General features: G+C 29.8%; 2 protein-coding genes across 3 annotated transcripts; one reads left to right on the top strand and one right to left on the bottom strand.

Annotated features, from left to right (window-relative positions):
* The first annotated feature begins 5,145 nt into the window (after window positions 1–5,145).
* On the top strand, window positions 5,146–8,038 carry LOC107932939 (DNA-directed RNA polymerases II and IV subunit 5A). The gene is made up of 5 exons (XM_016865062.2): window positions 5,146–5,302; window positions 5,792–6,008; window positions 6,489–6,668; window positions 7,013–7,126; window positions 7,740–8,038. The coding sequence occupies exons 2-5, from the start codon at window positions 5,808–5,810 to the stop codon at window positions 7,863–7,865; spliced, it is 621 nt and encodes a 206-aa protein (XP_016720551.1). The 5' UTR covers window positions 5,146–5,302; window positions 5,792–5,807; the 3' UTR covers window positions 7,866–8,038.
* Window positions 8,039–9,032: 994 nt separating this feature from the next.
* LOC107932944 (NADPH:adrenodoxin oxidoreductase, mitochondrial) lies at window positions 9,033–13,862 on the bottom strand. 2 transcript variants are annotated; one of them, XM_016865071.2, is made up of 14 exons: window positions 13,619–13,862; window positions 13,433–13,537; window positions 13,225–13,338; window positions 13,065–13,118; window positions 12,856–12,972; window positions 12,211–12,320; window positions 12,058–12,131; window positions 11,513–11,574; window positions 11,057–11,255; window positions 10,836–10,896; window positions 10,438–10,505; window positions 10,185–10,330; window positions 9,863–10,116; window positions 9,033–9,383 (listed from the first exon to the last, which is right to left on the bottom strand). In XM_016865071.2, the coding sequence occupies exons 1-13, from the start codon at window positions 13,733–13,735 to the stop codon at window positions 9,880–9,882; spliced, it is 1,464 nt and encodes a 487-aa protein (XP_016720560.2). In that variant the 5' UTR covers window positions 13,736–13,862; the 3' UTR covers window positions 9,033–9,383; window positions 9,863–9,879. The 2 variants fall into 2 exon arrangements, with proteins under 2 accessions (XP_016720560.2, XP_016720559.2); XM_016865070.2 differs by having other exon boundaries at window positions 9,090–10,116.
* Window positions 13,863–17,852: the final 3,990 nt, after the last annotated feature.

Raw genomic sequence — 17,852 nt, 5'->3', positions numbered from 1 at the left:
ACATGAGCTGGTGTAAGATACATGTGATCTTTTCTTTTAAAACTTAATTATATTAATATAATTATTATTCTTACTTTTTTTATATTTAAACTTTCTTGTTTTATAACAATGTATATGGTCTTATATTGGTGCAAATGAGTTTTTTCTTTCTTTCAATGGCCATGATTTAGAAGAAGAAGAAAGTGCATATAAACATTTGCTTTCACTCTAAAAATAACAACTTACATATCACACAAAGATATGTACCATATTTATAAGGTAATTAAGGTTTGAAATATTTTTTTAGTTTATGTTGGGGATTGAATTCTTTTATCCAAGTTAATCCCTGAACTTGATAATTGTTTCCACATTCGAATTTAAACTTTTTTATATCCATCTTCTGGAAAAAAAGAAAAAAGAAAGAACAGTTCAAGCTCTAATATGGGAACAATTGCCAAGTTTAGAAATTAGCTTCGACAAAAAAAAAATTCAAGCCCCAATATAGGAACAAGTGCCAACTTCAAAAGCTAATTTGAATAAAGTTCAAGTCTTAATGTGAAAATAATTGATAAGTTCTTAAACATTATTTTTTGTACGAAAATCTTTCAAATTCAAGAGCTATATTAAATCTCGACTACATTAATTTGAAGTGAATCCTTAAATGAAAACAAAATTTAGTATATTATTATTATTATTATTCTTATTATTATTATTTCTATCTACAATACTCGAACCCAAATTTTACATTCATGATATATATATATATAGCCACGTTCAATTAAAAATTATAATGCTATATATTATTTTCTAAGTACATATATATCACAGCCTGAGTTCAAGAGAGTCCAAAATTCTATATAATATATCTGATGGATTCTTCAATACATACATATATTTAACTTAAAATTCCCAATTTAAGATTCTTCTGTTTTTTTTTTCCTTAGCTATACATATGCCAAAAAAACTACATTTTCTGCGTGAATAAGAAAGGTCTAATTTGGTTTTAATCCCTCTATTATATTAAAATTTAATATTTCATCCTCCTACTTAATTCGATCTCTCTTTTTTTTAATATTATTAGTAGGTCCATAACTAGTACCAGTAAAATGAAGATAAAATGAAGATTTAAATTTTATTTTAGTTAATAACTTTCTTACACAAAAATGACCCAAATAGCTTTTTTACAATAAAAGCTCATGTCATCAGATTAGCCGCAATTGTTTACAAAGCTATTCATTTGGACTTGTTAATAAAATTAGGGTTAAATTATTATTTAGAGCCTGAATTTGACAATTATTTTTATATTGGAGCATAAACATTTTTTTTAAGTTAATCCCTAAACTTGACAATTGTACCCATATTAGGACCTGGACTTTTTTTTGTTCAAGTTAGTCTCTAATTTTTTTTAAAACCCTAAAGTTCAGGCGCTAACATAAGAACAATTGTGAAGTTCAATGACTAGCTTGAATAAAAAAAAGTCCAGACTCCAGTGTAGGAGTTGTTGCCAAGTTCATGTCCCAAATAGTGATTTAACCCATAAAATTATAAAAAAAAAGTAGAGAAATTAAATTATGTTGAACTAAATTAGAGAGATTAAATCCTAAACTTCAACATATTAAAGGGACTAAAACTACAATTAGATAAATAAAAAATTATACATTTTATTTGCATGTGTAGAAAGCTATAAATATTATATTCAACCTATTGTACAACTTATGTTTTAGTGGATCATATGTGTTCTAACTTTTAACTATATATATATATACGCGTAATAAAAAAATGGCTTAGGTAATTAATGACCAAGATCCCATGCTTAATTTTTCTTCTTTTTTTTTTAAAAGGACCTGCATGATTGAAATAGTACCAAGATTTCTTTAATCAGTTCTGCAGAGAGCTGAGCCAGGGAAAATTTTTTAATGGATTTCTTTAATCAGTTCTGCATGATCTTTATGTTCATGTTTAGCTTAGGTGGAAGATTTTCTTTTGTATTTTTTAATGGATTTTGTTGATCAGTGTTCATATTAAACCACTCATTAAAATTAGTTACCTATTAATCATATATATAATATAGATATATAGTGGTTCCTTGAAAACTGCAAGAGATCCTAGCCCACATGTGGAAGATGTTGCATAAATTCAACACCTAGGTTCTTTGGATATGGTATATATATGGGGAGGAAATTAGAGAATTGTTTTATCGGGCCTAGAGATAGAATTATAAATTATCGCGAGTTAAAATGTAATTTTATAAAAATTTAAGGGATAACTAATCTATTATTTTGGGCCTAAACAATTCTGCCTACTCCCTTTGCCTTCGTGTGTGTGCTAGTTCTATGATACATTCATATTGTGTGTGTGAAAAAAAAAAATACTTTGTAAAAATAATGATATTCTAATAATTTCTTAATTGAGTTGATACTCAATTAACTTGTGACATTAAACCAATCAGTGACTTAATATAAGTGTAGATATATAAAAGCCAACTGAGACTTTGACAGTGCTAGCGGCCTAGGTCTTGGAATCTTGAGTATCTAGTTTCTTGTCCTATCATATATACAATGTCATATATGGGTTTATTATTATTATTTTGGATTTAAGTCTCATTATGTGTGGATATTATCTAAATTTATTATGATTTAAGTTTTTTTTATTGAATTTCTTCTAGTTTGAATTCATTGAATATATTATTTATGACTTTAAAAAAAATTGGTTGTAAATATAAAACAAATATTTTCAAAATAAAAAAATAAAATCCTATTTTAAGGGACCAATTGGTGACTTGGAAATGTGAGTGTCAAAGAATTTGGTCCCAAACATATGACATTAAAAATACCACACTGAGAAAACCAACATCCCCCCATTGTTTCTTAAATATCATATTTTAATTTAGAAAATCCATAAATGATTTACCAAATCTTTTGGTTTGAAATTTCAATAAATATTGTTTCCTTGTGTAATCATCTTTTTGATGGTTAATTTTTTATTTTGGTGTCTTTATTAGGATTTAATGATTTGGTCTGATTTGGTTTAATTTTGAAAATCATGCACAAAACATTTCATATAAACACGATGAGTTATAAGAGAATGTCATAAAAAAAACTATGAATACTTTAATGTAACTATTTTAACTAATTAGTGTTATTATAAAAGTACATAAATCGAATCATGTCAAATTAAAATTTAATGATTAAATTTCTAATTTAAACATTATAGAGGGAGAATACCATAATTTGACCCTTTTTTTATTTATTTTCGATCACTTGTGTACGAAAAATAACGATCTAATTATTATTCTACAAAACATTTATTTTATTCTGTTTTATTTAATCACAAATCGGTTGAGCTTAACATATTATTTACGCGATCGTCTGAATTTTTATTTTTATATGATTTTTTTTGGGTGAGAATATATTTTGTTATAATTGATCAACTTAATTGCCACGTGCCCAAAATAATTATAATTGAACGTGTAATTTCATTTTTAAATTTGTTTAAAAAAAAGAGTACAAAAAGCCACTGGGATTTCGATTTCTTGCAATATCATTACTAACTTTAATTTTTTATTTTTATCTAATTTTAATTTTAATTTTTATTATTTCTAATTATATAATTATCACAATTTCTATTAAATTATTTTTTAAATGGGTAACTATCACAATTTTTTATTTTACGCCAACTTTTTTAATTAATACTTTTAAATTAAATATTATTTTTATTTTCAAATATCAATTTAGTAATATGATAGAATATAAAGGGTATTTCTGTCAGTTCAATTCTTTTCTAAACTCGTGCTTTTATTTATATTATAGGTTATAAATTATAGATTAAGAGATTATAATTAGTTTAAGAATCATATTAAAAATAATTTTATTTTGTATTATGAAATAATTAAAAACCTATTTAATTTTTAAAAAATAAATTATTAATAATAATACATCAGTACTTTTTTTTTAAATTTTGAAGATTTGAAAATAACCAAACCTAACCAGAAAGAATCGAAGAACACTCACACATGGCACATGCACAAAGTAGGGTGAAGACTCATGCATTGCAATTGTGCATGATAGACTCGAACCAAAATCTCAAATCATCAATAAAATTAAATAGACGATGTGGCTTTGACTTAATAGTAATGTCGAGGTTGTGAAAGCTTTGAAATTTTAAGTATGAGTCACGCCCTATATAAATTAGAAAGGCTTAAATGAAAAAATGGCCTCCAATTTATAGTATTTTCTCATTTAGATACCTAAATTTTCATTCGGTTAAATTTCTAGTCCAATCATTTATTTCTATTAAAAAATCTATCAACTAATTAAATTATTACACATGTCAAAATTTCAATTATTTTATTTTATTTTATTTTCCTCCTCTCACCTCTCCCCCGTTTATTCTTTCATCTTCTTCCCCCCCCCCCCTCTATTCAACGCTTCTTCTTTCCGTAAATATTAAAATCAATTTTGTTAAAAAAGTTGTCGAAGAAATGCGGTTATTTTGACACATGTAAAAATTCAATTGGTTAGTGGATTTATTTAAGAGAGACAAACCACTTGACTAAAATATTAACGGAACGAAAGCCTAAGTATCACTTTTGACAAAAAAAAAAGTACGTAAATAAGAAAGACGTTATAGATTATGTGTTAGTCGTTTAAACCAATTAGAAATAAAGTAATATTACCTGAATTTGACAAAACTTTTAACAACTTGGTCTACTGCGGGTCAAAAAATTTGTCAAATCCAGGAACTAAATGTTACTTATTCGTATAAATTATATGTTAGTCATCTTCAAATTTATTATGGTTTAAGTGTCATCATATGTGAATTCTATTTAAATTTATTTTAGTATAGATCTAAATATATTCCAATTATCAATTTCATCGTACTTTGTAATAGTTAATTCTGATAATAGTTATTCAATGTATTGTCTAATTGCATAATAATCTTTTTTTACCTTATTTTTATATAATTAAATTAATAATTTAATCTAAAAAAACCCATTCCCTATTTTTTATATATTTTTTAAAAAGAATACATATATTTCTTTATAAAGCAAGGCCCGAAAAGGATTGGGCCATAAATTGCAAAAGTCCAGCTTAACCAGCTCGGCTGTTTTTTCAAGAGCCGACCCCGAGCCGAGCCGAGCCCATATAATCTTCCTCGTTTTTAAATTTTATTTTTTAATTATTTACTTTCACAAGTATTTAAAGCCTTCACCTTTATTTTCCCTCTGTTAATTTTCTTCATCGAAAACTCTAACACTTTCTCCTCACATTGGCACACTAGAAGAATTTTTCTCCTAGGGTTTCAGCAATTCTCGTTATTATTGGTATATTTCGTCTCTTTTCTCTTTCTCACGCTGATAATTCGTTTTTTCCCGCATTCAATTTGTTTCTGTTTCATTTTTTTTTTCGTAAGTGTTAGTGTTTCGTTTAATTCTTTGTTTTAACTTCGATTGAACTAATTGGTTAATTTTTAACTATATTATGATTATGATTGTCGTTATTGCGTTATTTTTACTCTTGTTTGACGCCTACTACTTAATTTAAGTATTAGGGTTTAGGGTTTAATTCTCAGCTTAACTATTATCCAATTCACTGGTTAATTTTTAACTATAATATTATTATGATTGCTGTTATTGCGTTATTTTACTCTTGTTTGATGCCTACTAATTAGTTTTAGGGTTTAGGGTTTAATTCCCAGTTTAACTATTATTAAAATCATTGGTTAATGTTTAGCTTTATTATGATTGTGATTGTTGTCATTGTTTTCTTTTGCTCGTGTGTTGTTACTGATGTTAGTTACTGTTGGACTATAGAAATTGGGGGACGAAAATGGTTCTGTCAGACGATGAAATCAGGAGGTTGTTTCGTATCCGAAAGACGGTATTGCAGTTGTTGAAAGACAGAGATTACTTCGTCGGAGATTTCGAGATTAACATGTCTAGAGAACAATTTATTTCCAAATTCGGCGAAAACATGAAAAGGGAGGATCTGGTTATTAATAAAGCTAAGCGAAACGATAGCTCTGATCAGGTGTTCTCAAATATTTCTCCACTTTCAATACAATTTTAACAACTGGTTTCAATTCATTTATCTTTTGCTTTTGAATTTGTAGTAATAAGGCACGAATAAGTGTTTAATGACTTGTTCTTGTTTATGAAGTTTTCTACCCACACTTGTCTTTAGGTTAAAGTATTTGGGAGATCTCTGTATTATAGGGGCTGTATCAAATTAGTCCCTCTATTATTGAATAGACCAATTTAGTCCCTATACTATTAAAAAGAATCAAATAAGTCCAAATTGTTAAACAGTAAATGATAAAGTTAAATATTAACTCTATTCCAATTTGGCCTTATTTGATTCTTTTTAATAGTACGGGGACTAATTTCATCCATTAAATAAGAGGGACTAATTTGATAAAGTCCCTATAGTACAAGGATCTCTTAGATGCTTTCACCTTTGTCTTTATCCATAGCCTCATTAATTTACGGGTTTTACTTTTCTGTGTACTAGATCTATGTTTTCTTTCCTGAAGAACCCAAGGTTGGTGTGAAAACAATGAAGACATATACCAACCGCATGAAATCGGAGAATGTATTTAGGGCTATACTGGTTGTGCAACAAAATTTGACTCCCTTTGCTCGGACTTGTATCAATGAAATTTCTTCCAAATTCCACTTGGAGGTTTTCCAGGTCAAAATTTATCGCTTTTATGATATTTGGGTTCCACTTTAGGTCATCATTATGCTTAGTAGTGAAGGACTTACACTAATCAATCTCTGTCAAAACGGGATTCTTGGTGTGTTTTCTTCTATGAAGGAAAGCTATGAGGGCAATGATTCATCTAATTAAGTTTACTTTCTCAAGCTTATCAAGTTGGTGTAATCGCTAAGACCAAATGGCTAAGTTCATCTGATTATTGCCGTATGTTACAAATTTTGCAATACCACACGAGGATCCACATTTTCCTCTCTTGAAATCTGTTTCTCCAATTTTGTTACTCATTGTGATTCTTATTTTGAACTTCAATGGTGCAGGAAACGGAGCTCCTTGTCAATGTAAAAGAACATTCTCTTGTTCCGGAGCATCAGGTGCTTACTACCGAGGAGAAAAAGACTTTGCTGCAAAGATATACTGTAAAGGAAACACAGGTCAGTACATATAGGGTGAATGAACCTGAGAGGTCCTTCTATTATAGGGATCTGATCAGATTAGTCCCTCTATTATTAAATGGATCAATTTATACCCTATACTATTAAAAAGAATCAAATAAGGCCAAATTGGAAAAAAGTTTAACATTTATTGCATAAAGAGGTCATTTACACTGTTTAACAAAGCTAATATATTTAAAAGTTTTATGGTTTTGTAAATGAAATCTGTTCAATTCCCAAAAAAAGATTTCATTTACAAAACCATAAAAACTTCAAATATTTTAACCTTGTTAAACAGTAAATGACATTTTTTGTACAGTAAATGTTAACTCTGTTACAATTTGGACTTAATTTGATTCCTTCTAATATTATAGGGACTAAATTGATCCATTTAATAATAGAGGGACTAACTTGATACTGTCCCTATAATACAGAGACTTCCCAGGTACTTTAACCATATATATAGTAACCTTAATTACTGTATAGTGTTAGATGAGAGTATTCTAAAGTGATTTGCACAAATCTTTGTTGGCCAACGTGATATCCATTGTTTTATAGCCAAAAGTAAACTAATGTGTATGATCATTGTGTTTGTGGAATGGAATGAATGCAGCTGCCGCGTATCCAGGTGAGTGATCCGATCGCAAGATACTACGGGCTGAAGCGTGGACAAGTGGTGAAGATAATTAGGCCTAGCGAGACTGCTGGTCGTTATATTACCTATCGGTATGTGGTGTGAACATGTTTCATGTTAAATAGAATTTTCCCAGTTTAGTTAGAACTAGACAGCCTGATGGATTTTGTAGTTGGGGTATGAAGAAGACAGCTATGATGATAGTTTGTTTAAATGTAGTTTAGGGTTTTGTTGAATAGCCTCAGTTGTAGTATTAGTGCAATCACTCTTTTTAGCTATTACTGTGTTCCAAATCTTGTCTATTCTCCTAGGTTTTCTGGACCGGTAGGTGAACCAATCAGGCCATGAGTTCACCTGTCAGATTGGTCTGTTTAGTTTGATTAAATAAATCATTAAAAAATTCATAAAAGTAAATATATATTAAAAATTTTTGGTTCAACTGGTCTATACCAATTTTCGAGTAATTTGATCTTTTTCCAAACTGGTGCACCGACCGACTCCCAATCTGGTTGGAGCAACAGTTGTATCTGTTTTTGCCAAAACCTAAACGATAGTTTCAATTGGAGATGCTAATGGATAAAGTAGATTTGAATATTTGTGCATATTCATTGATACATTTCAGTAAGATGCTATTGTATAAAGTATATTTTAGTAATTTTTTTTATGTCATTCACACATAATTTTTGTATTTTTTTGCCTTGAACTTCAAACTTAGAGTCTTGAACCTTGAACTCTAAACTCAAATATTAAATCTTAAACTCAAATTTGGCTTTAGGATTCAAGATTTAAGGTTTGAGTATGTGATTGGAGTTTAGGATTTGGGTTTGGATTTAATGTAAAAATTATCAAAATTATGTATTAATGATATGAAAAAATTGTTAAAATGTCATTAAATAATTAGAAAGGACCATGGATTCAATTGTTATTGATTTGGATAATATTTAAATCTATTTTACTTTTAGAGATGACAAATATAGATTAAATGTTTTTTTTTTAAAAATTTTGGATTTACTACTTGTAAGATATTTAGCACATTCAAATATACAGTAAGTAATTTAATTAATTTGGAGTTTGAATCCAAATAATAATAGTTAGATTTTAAATCAAACATGTGAATTTAATAAACACTGTCTCGAAGCAAATATGAAAAAAAATTGTCAACTTAGTTAAAAGTTTGTCTAAATTGTGTTAAATCCATCTCCAAAAAAAATGTAAAAATTTGGATTTTATAAAATTGCAAATAATCCACATGTATTGATTGGGGATTGAAGCTTTATCAATGAAATTGTTTATGTCGCTAATACAGTATATGAAGCATTTTATGTAATAGAAGTAACAACAATTAAATAAAAAACTTGATATAGAACCCCTAAGTCGTGACGTGTTTACCTTCTTGTAAAAAACACCAAAAAATCTAACAAGGCATCCAAATACTAAGAAACTTGGCGACTAACAAACAAGCCGAGAAAGAAAAACGATAGCAACCAACGCTTGCACGCTTAACCCACTCAGTGAAATCAAGGATGAAAGTGACTTGGCGACAATAGTCTTTGGGATGTCAAAGTCAGAACATAGACTGACGTTAGCTTAAAGATCGAAAGACCTGATTTGGAGCATTGGGACCTGCAATAGACCAAGGTGGCCTCTTTATACTGGAAAAACTGGTGACCGACATTGGACGCAGCAAGGACGATGCAAAAGAGGGAGGAGGAAGAAAGAGGGGAGAGTGAGGCTAGATAAGGGAAAGGGAGGAGGCCGGCATGGGTGTAGAGGCAGCTAGCCGCCTAGAGGATGCTACAAGGATTTGGCTGTTAGAGAGGACTCGAGATACAAACATTTCACTCAACAAATTATACAAATCGGCATAAACACGGTTCATAGTTCAAATTCAATTCTAACAATTCAAGTTGACATCTGTTTCTTTATTTTGTTTCAAAAATGCTGGAGTGAAGGTTAAAAAATTAGTTTCCTTCAAGCCGAACAAATTATCAAGGAGCACTGACAATATACTTTATTCTCCTTTCCACCCAAAAAATGTATATATATTATATTATACCTATATATGGTATAAAAGTTTGGGGAAAAGGATATGAGTGACTTACCACATAAAAGGGCACATTCATTCAGAGCCAGCAACTTTCAGTAGCTCCTCCCTTGAGGTCAATTTCTCTCTTGGTTTATTTCTCAAACTCCCTAATCTCTTCTCTTCCTTGTCTATTCTTTCCCAAGCACTGAAAGGTACAACTCGGACATTTCTATTGTCCAAAATCTGGAGGAGTCCATCTCTTCCAAGTTTCGGCAACCTGGTTGTTGATGCTAAGACACCTAGTTCAAGATCTTCTGATAAACTTGCGACCTACCATCACAATGGTGCAGTTAGCAAAGACATGCAAGTCGGGTAACACGAAATGAGAGAGAACTTACAGTTTCCTCAGCACAGTAAAGATTCGTAGCGATAATGCCGGTTGGTCCTCTCTTCAACCACCCGCAGACATACAATCCATTCTCAAATGATGTAGGATCTCCAGAATTGTCACTTAGAACTCGACCTTTAACATTTGGAACCACACCTGGAGAAATATAGCATAATAAGCTTTTTCTTTATTCTTCGTATTTGTTAAGAAAGGCTTGAACTGGCCAGGAAACAATACTAGTTAAAGCTATTCTTTTCCTTTACCTTTCTGATTATCAAATGGCAAATCATCGACTGGCACCGATTTATAGCCAATACTCTTTAGCACAATCCTACAAGAAGTACATGTTACCGTACAGTTCCATAACATAGTTAGCATGAGGTTCCCGAAACAAGATGAACATCTTTCGGGATGTTGCAACTATAAAAAGGGGGGGGTGTTACTCGTTTTAAGTCAAATAATTTGCCTTTTAAAAAAGAAATTAGTAATGCACCTTTACGTCGTAATATAGAACAAAACACATTAGGATAGAATTAATAATAAAAATATCTATAAGCAAGTGTTGGGGAAAACATCAATGTTGTAGATGGAAATTGCATATTTTGAAAGTTAAAGCTTGACATCCAGGGAGGGGAAAAAAAATGAAAAAGAAAGAAATTACCCACAAGAAAGATTTTCAAATTGTCCAGTACCTATGGCAATCTGTTTTCCAGAGCCAATACCTACAAAAGATGAAGTTATAAATGACCAATTTAGAAAACTATTTAACGAGACTGTTTCACAGATTTAAAAAGATAATGTAGATGATCTCCCGATACAGTACAGTGCTATTTATGAAATTTGTATATCATAGAAAGCATAGAGCCAATGACAAAGAGATACCTTTTAGACCTGTCTTCTCAAGGTGCACCCCAGAAACGTATCCCTTTTTGTCATATGATTCTAGAAATCTATCAGGTTGACGGAAGAAAACAAAATGAAGTTCGCGTTGACCTGAACTAGGTTGGGAAGGTCCTGCAGTTGCTGCCTTAGAGAGTAACTCATAAATCCTCCGATGAATACGACTGTTTTTCATTTCTTCCTTCATAAAAAAAGACAGCATGTAGATGGCAAAAACATAAATAGAATGGATGAGAAGCTGAAGAAGCAACAAACAGGATATGAGGTATCTTTTTTAACAATAATTATTAACGAAGTGGCAAAATTGACCTACAACATCCCCTTGTAAATAACCAAATGTTAGACCAAGGAACTTTCAACTTGGAGGTCTCACGTTCAAAACTTGAAAGGATGAACATTAGTATCAAAAACCAACAAGCATTTGAAGGTAAGATGTACCTCATCAGCCGGGGTTATCTTCAAATCTGTTTCCTTTATGTGAATATACAAATCTTTAATACCTGCCAAAATAATAAAAACTTCTCTAAGTTCTGCAGATTTAGGACAATAGTGTACCCCCGCTAACAGCAAGGATCTGAAAGTATCAATAACCCATAGAGTTAAGATGAAATATAGCAATAAGTCATATTGCAAATGATCAGAGTATGATATCGATGACCACAAACTACCCAGCATGGAGTGTTAAAAATGGATCAATGCATTGACACAAAAACTGCACCACTCATCCAAAGCATACAATTTTAAGTATTCCACGTCCAACTTCCAAACAAAGATCAGGTTGACAAATACAAATAATCCAACACAATCAGTTCAAAAATGAAATTATCGGTTTGCCAATTGAAAATCTACAGTGAATGAAACTTTAGTTCAGCATTAGCAGCATCTCATATTGCTGGCCAAACAGCATACACTAATTTAAACAATTCTAGACATACTGATTACGAACAAAATGCATCCCCTAGACCCATTCTCTTAGGAATTACCAAGAACTTCTCGGAGCTCCTTTGCAGTACAGGCTGCTTGGACTGGTCCACGTCTTCCAACCAGATATACTTTCCTGTAATAGAATCAAGTTTAAAGATCTGATAAATGGCTAAAAGATTTATGCAATTGATTCAAAGGAAGAGGTGAGAAACCTTATAGAGCTTTGTTCCAAAGCAGTCAAAGCATGGCTAGCAATATCAGTTATTGCCAATTCAGATGTTGGACGTAGAAGGATACGAGCAACATCAAGAGCTACATTTCCCTGAAAAGTTATACAACTGCAGCTCTCTATATCACATATATCAGGGATCAAATCCATACATAATAGTGCAGAATGGAAAAGAATCGAAAATAATGGATTTGCATTGCCCGTGAATAAAAATAAGACTAACTGACATCCCCGCAAAGTACGAACATAATTGATAAGATTAAATACATACATAAATTATAAGTTTTAATTATTTTCATTGAACATATCCAATTGAATGCCTTCAAAAGCATAGCTGAACATGGAATGACTACACAAATCTCATTTGTTGAGAACTTGGAACCAATCAGACTCTGGTCAAATCCTTATCAGACTCTGGTCAAATCCTTTTATCACAATAGCCCTTAAAACAAAGTCACTAACTAATGCCTCACAAATCCTTTTCATGTGTCTTTGATTCCCCAAGGAATTGGGACCATGCTCAGTCCAACTATAATTGAATAACTACTCCCAATTTTCGCAATTAATTGAGAATAAAAAACCTTAAAACAACCAACCAAGTATGCTATAATGCAATCACAAAAAGTACCTGACCAAGGATAACAGCTGTATCAGTGTTCTTCAAATCAGGGTCCAGGTTTCTTCCATCTGGGTGCCCATTATACCACCAAACAAACTCTCTAGCAGAATGTACTCCTTTCAAATCCTATAAAACAAATTGATTTACATATAAAACCATGAGCAACACCCATTACACTTAAACTGTATAAAGAAAACTCTAATTTCCATCGAACATACTTCTCCCGGAATGCCTACGAGTCTATCACTTTCCGCACCATAAGCAAGCACCACCTGTTGGATTAAATCCACTAATGCATCAAATTAATCCACATACCAAAAGAAAAACAGCATTAACTCTGTTAACAACATTCAGTAAACTATGTCACAAAGTTCTTACGACATGGTAAAGCTCCTGAAGCTCCACCAAAGAAATCGAAGATCCAAGAGCAACATTCCCGAAGAAAGAACACCGTCCGTTTTGTGCAACCCGAGAGAATTGATTAATCACATTCTGTTACAAGCATTATACCAAAACTAAGCTTAATTAACAACAATATTCTACTAAAAACAATTAAGGAGAGTTTTTTTTTTTTTCAAAGACGGACCTTAGTTTCGGGATGATCAGGTGCAACGCCAGAGCGTACTAATCCATAAGGCGTAGGTAATCGATCAATAATGTCAACTTGTGATCCTTGATGAGTCTTCAATATCTGTAATTAGTTCGAATTAGAAAATTTTGAATAAATGTAAATCAAATAAGCTAAATCCATTATTGATAGGCGGTGTAGAACCTTTTCCGCAGTGTAGAAGCCGGCGGGACCGCTTCCGACGATGCAGACACGTAAAGGATGAGAAGAAATTGTCGAAAAGCTTCGCCATAAAACTCGTCTTGCTCGAAATATTGCCATTTTTTTAATTATTACTTCAAAAAAAAATTAAAAGAGAGTAGAAATGGAAAATGGAAGATTTAAGGGAGGTTTTGGGAGTGAGACAATTCTAGGGTTCCTTAATTTTTCAAAAAATCATGAATTGGGGGAAAAACTACGATTTGGGCTTTTTATGATCCGATATTTAATTGGATTTTATCTATTAATTTGGGTCTAAATTCATTGTTGAAATGGGCTTTTGCGGGTGGCTAATATCCCACTTTTAGTTAACCTTCTTTGCCAATGAGGCCTTACTCAGTTGAGCATGGCAAAGGCTTCGGTCCTAAATATCTAAATTTGAGACTTGCCATATGCAATTATATTATATGCGTAACACTTCAAGTTCTTGTTTGTTAACTTTAATATGGATTATACTACTTTTTAGTTTGTTTATGTTTAATAATTTGATTATACTTGTGATTTTTATGATTTTTCGAACAATCTATTTATAATAGTTTGATACTTGTGATTACTCAGATATATATTTGTATTTGTACTTTAATCATACTATACTTATAATGCTTTAAAAAGAAAAGTGTTTGGTTCACGAAATCACATTCCTATATTTGGATAAATATGATTACATTGAGTTTATCAATTGATAGAAGTAATAAAATGTGCATAGTAAGATTCAAATGTATATATAAATCAAAATAAAATTTTGGTTGAGTGATAAATGTAAGGTATTTTCAATGTAAGTAACACGAGTTTAAATACCACTACATGTATATTTTTATTTATTTTTAATTAAAAGACTAAAGTGTTATCGAATAATATAACTTATTTTAAATACAGAAGGTTATTTTTGTCATCTTCCTAACCAAGTTGGTGTCTAGTTGACTCGTGACACCAACTCAGTTAGGAATTTTTATTTTTATGAAGGTAATAAAGTGTACATGATAAAATTAAAAGGAATAAATAATTTAAAATAAAACATTGATTGAGTCATAAATAAAGTTTTTCCAATGTGATTGTCATAGGTTTAAATCTCACTATATGCATATATTATTATTTTAATTAAAAAGACTAAAGTGCCCTAAAATAATATAGTTTATTTTAAATAAAAAAATCATTTTTATAGTTTCCCTGATCGAATTAGTACTCATTAACTTCTAATATCAACTCAATCAGAAAATTTATTGATAATATAATTGACCATTCATTTTTAACATTCGATCAAAATTTCCCTTAAATCATAAAATAACATGATGTAATAATAATAATTAAAAACATGTTTTTCTGCTTTATTTTACTTGTCAATTTGATTAAGAGACAAGCCCATTATCTATCTTTTCTTCCAAATTTTAGTCTTTTCATTTTTCATTTCAGAAAGAATATATGAAATTACTAATACTATAAGATTCAACCTTCGTGTGGTATATAATAAAAAAATAAGCAAATTTTATAAATATAATTTAGTCATTTTAAATTAGAGTACATTCAAGTTAAATAAGACAAATAAAGAATGTATTAAATAATCTTACATTCTACTAATTTTATCATCAAAATTAATATTACTTTTCATAAATCGAAGGTTTTCAGGGGCGGCGAGAGGGATAGGCAAGATCTCTGGCCCCCAAAAATTTGAAAAATTGCATTTTCCCCCCTTAAAATATATAAAATTATAAACTTATAATAATAAAAATTCACTTTCGCCTCTCAAATATGAGAAGATGTTAATTTAATCCTTTATATAACTTACAAAGATGTTAGCTAATAGTAATACAATGGTGAAATTATATTTTAACTCTTTTAAAATTTATAAAATTTTTGATTTTGCTCCTAATATTTGGTTTAAAGAGTGTAAGATTAATTAGTACTTATTTGGATCATTGGATTGAAATATAATATTTTGATATTTGATTTACAAAATATAAATTTTTCTAAAAACACATTGTTCCATTAATAATTTTTAATATCAATTTCAATAAAATTATGACAGTTGTTATGTTTATTATTATAAAAAGTAGTAGGGATAATGTTTTTTTTTCGAAAAAGCAGTCTTAGAGTTAAAGATGAAGCAATTAAAATTTTGTAATTTAGCTTAATTTAGATGATTATGAAAGTTGAATAAATTTGGGCCGTCGGTCTTCGAGCATAGCATGAGAGAGAGAGAAATGTAGTCAACCATAGGCCAACATTGTGACATTTAACTTCAAACCAAACCAAAGTTCGTTAGGTAAGACTAAGAACAATTATTATCGTTCGACTGTCCAACGAAAATGAATGTCAGTCCAATTATCATCTTGTTTTTAGAATTTATATATTAACTTTGTCGGATTTACATGACCCAAAACCATCATTAATAGTTGACCAATTGAATTAATTAAAAGCAATTTCATCACCGACGCAACCTATGTATATATAGAGGGGTTAAAACACTTCTCAATCCCTCCTAATTTTGATATTGATTAAATTAATCCGTTTTAAGAAAACGAGATCAATTTAGTTATTATCAATTTCAAAAGTTAACTGAAGGCAATTAATAACGTTATTCACTTTTTTTTCCGTCAGTGTATCTTACTTTTTTATTGGTGTAGTTGTCATTAATCTTTACAAGTTTTGTCAAATTGATCTTAATTCTATTTAAAAAATTAATTTTTTTTTTTAGATTTCTAAAAAGATTGTTAATTTTTTTAGAATTGAGATCCAATTGACAGTATGTATAAATATTGATGATTAAATTTGTTATTACAATAATCAAAAGTAGGATAATTTGACGGAAAGAGTGAACGTCGTTATTAATTGTGCTGAGTTGCTCACCTTCAAAATCCAATTTGCTAAATATCAAATTTGTGAGGAGCCGGAGAGGTTTTTTTCAATGTAATTCTAGAAATTTACTACTAATAGATAAAATGTTGAAGTAAGAGTGTAAATAAGATACATGTACTTACAAGGTGCTCGACTTTGGTTTGAAAAACATATGAATTCAATTTGATCATTGTCAAGCTAAACTCGAGCAAGTCAAACGAGTTGAGTTCAAGTATCTCGCAAAAGGATGATAAAATAACCTAAACTTGTTAGTTCTATTCTTGACCGATCTTTTTTTATTCTTCTAAAAATTAAGTTTAAATGTGAGACGATGAGTTTTCAATAAAAATTCCCAATATCGATTCGCGTTGAATTTAAATAAAACCTACATTTACCTCACCCTCAAAATTTTATCAAAATATCTCTCTCGTAATTTTATAATTTTTTTATATTTTTATTTATATATTTTTGAACAATACATTATATAATCTTAAACTATTTTTTATATGTTTTGTTTAGACATATTTAATTTTTATAAAATGCATTTTATTTAATTTGGTAAAAAAAAAGTAATTAGAAATGCATCAAGTAGGACGGAGGAGTTTTTTTTAAGTTCAATTTTAACTTTTCAATATTTTTCATTTTACACAAGTGAGGATTATTTTATTATTAATTAATGGTGCATAAATTTTATATACTTATCATACATCAAATATTTTCCTTTAAATTTTTAAATAAATTTGAGTTAAACTATTTTATTTATAATAATATTTTTAATATTGTAATATTAAATCATTACTTTATCTTTGATATAAATAAATCCAAACCCTAAATTTGTTATTTAAATACAAAAAATTGTTTATGAAACAATATAAAGCTCAAGTAATCAAGTAAAAGAACTTACACGAAGCTTGAATAATTCAAGTTTAGTTTGAAACCAAATATGAGCTTCTATAGTAGTGCTCAAGCAAGCTCGAGTTGAGCTTGAAATACTAAATTTCAAGTCAAGTTTGAGCTTTTCATTATTTGAGCTCACTTCGACTCGATTATAATGCTAATTAAATGCAAATGTAACTAAGCTATTAGTAAGTTTATGTTTTAATAGCTCAACTTCAAAAAATTACAAAAAATTGTCATTGAACTATTTGAAAATTTTCATTTAAGCCATTAGAATGTTTTATGGCATTATCTGTTCAAGTCATCTGTATGAATCAAAAGCTATCATTCCCCTTTTATTCTATAGTTCAATTTTTTTATGGAAAAGCTTTGAATGTTACAAATCTATGAACCAAGATCCAAATGATTTTCTTTTTCAATCTCCAACATTGACTGTCAAATTGACTTCGAC

The sequence above is a fragment of the Gossypium hirsutum genome, chromosome D07, assembly GCF_007990345.1.
Source record: "Gossypium hirsutum isolate 1008001.06 chromosome D07, Gossypium_hirsutum_v2.1, whole genome shotgun sequence".
NCBI lineage: Eukaryota > Viridiplantae > Streptophyta > Magnoliopsida > Malvales > Malvaceae > Gossypium > Gossypium hirsutum.
The sequence above is the reverse complement of the archived record's forward strand: the minus strand, read 5'-3'. Positions and strand labels throughout refer to the sequence as shown.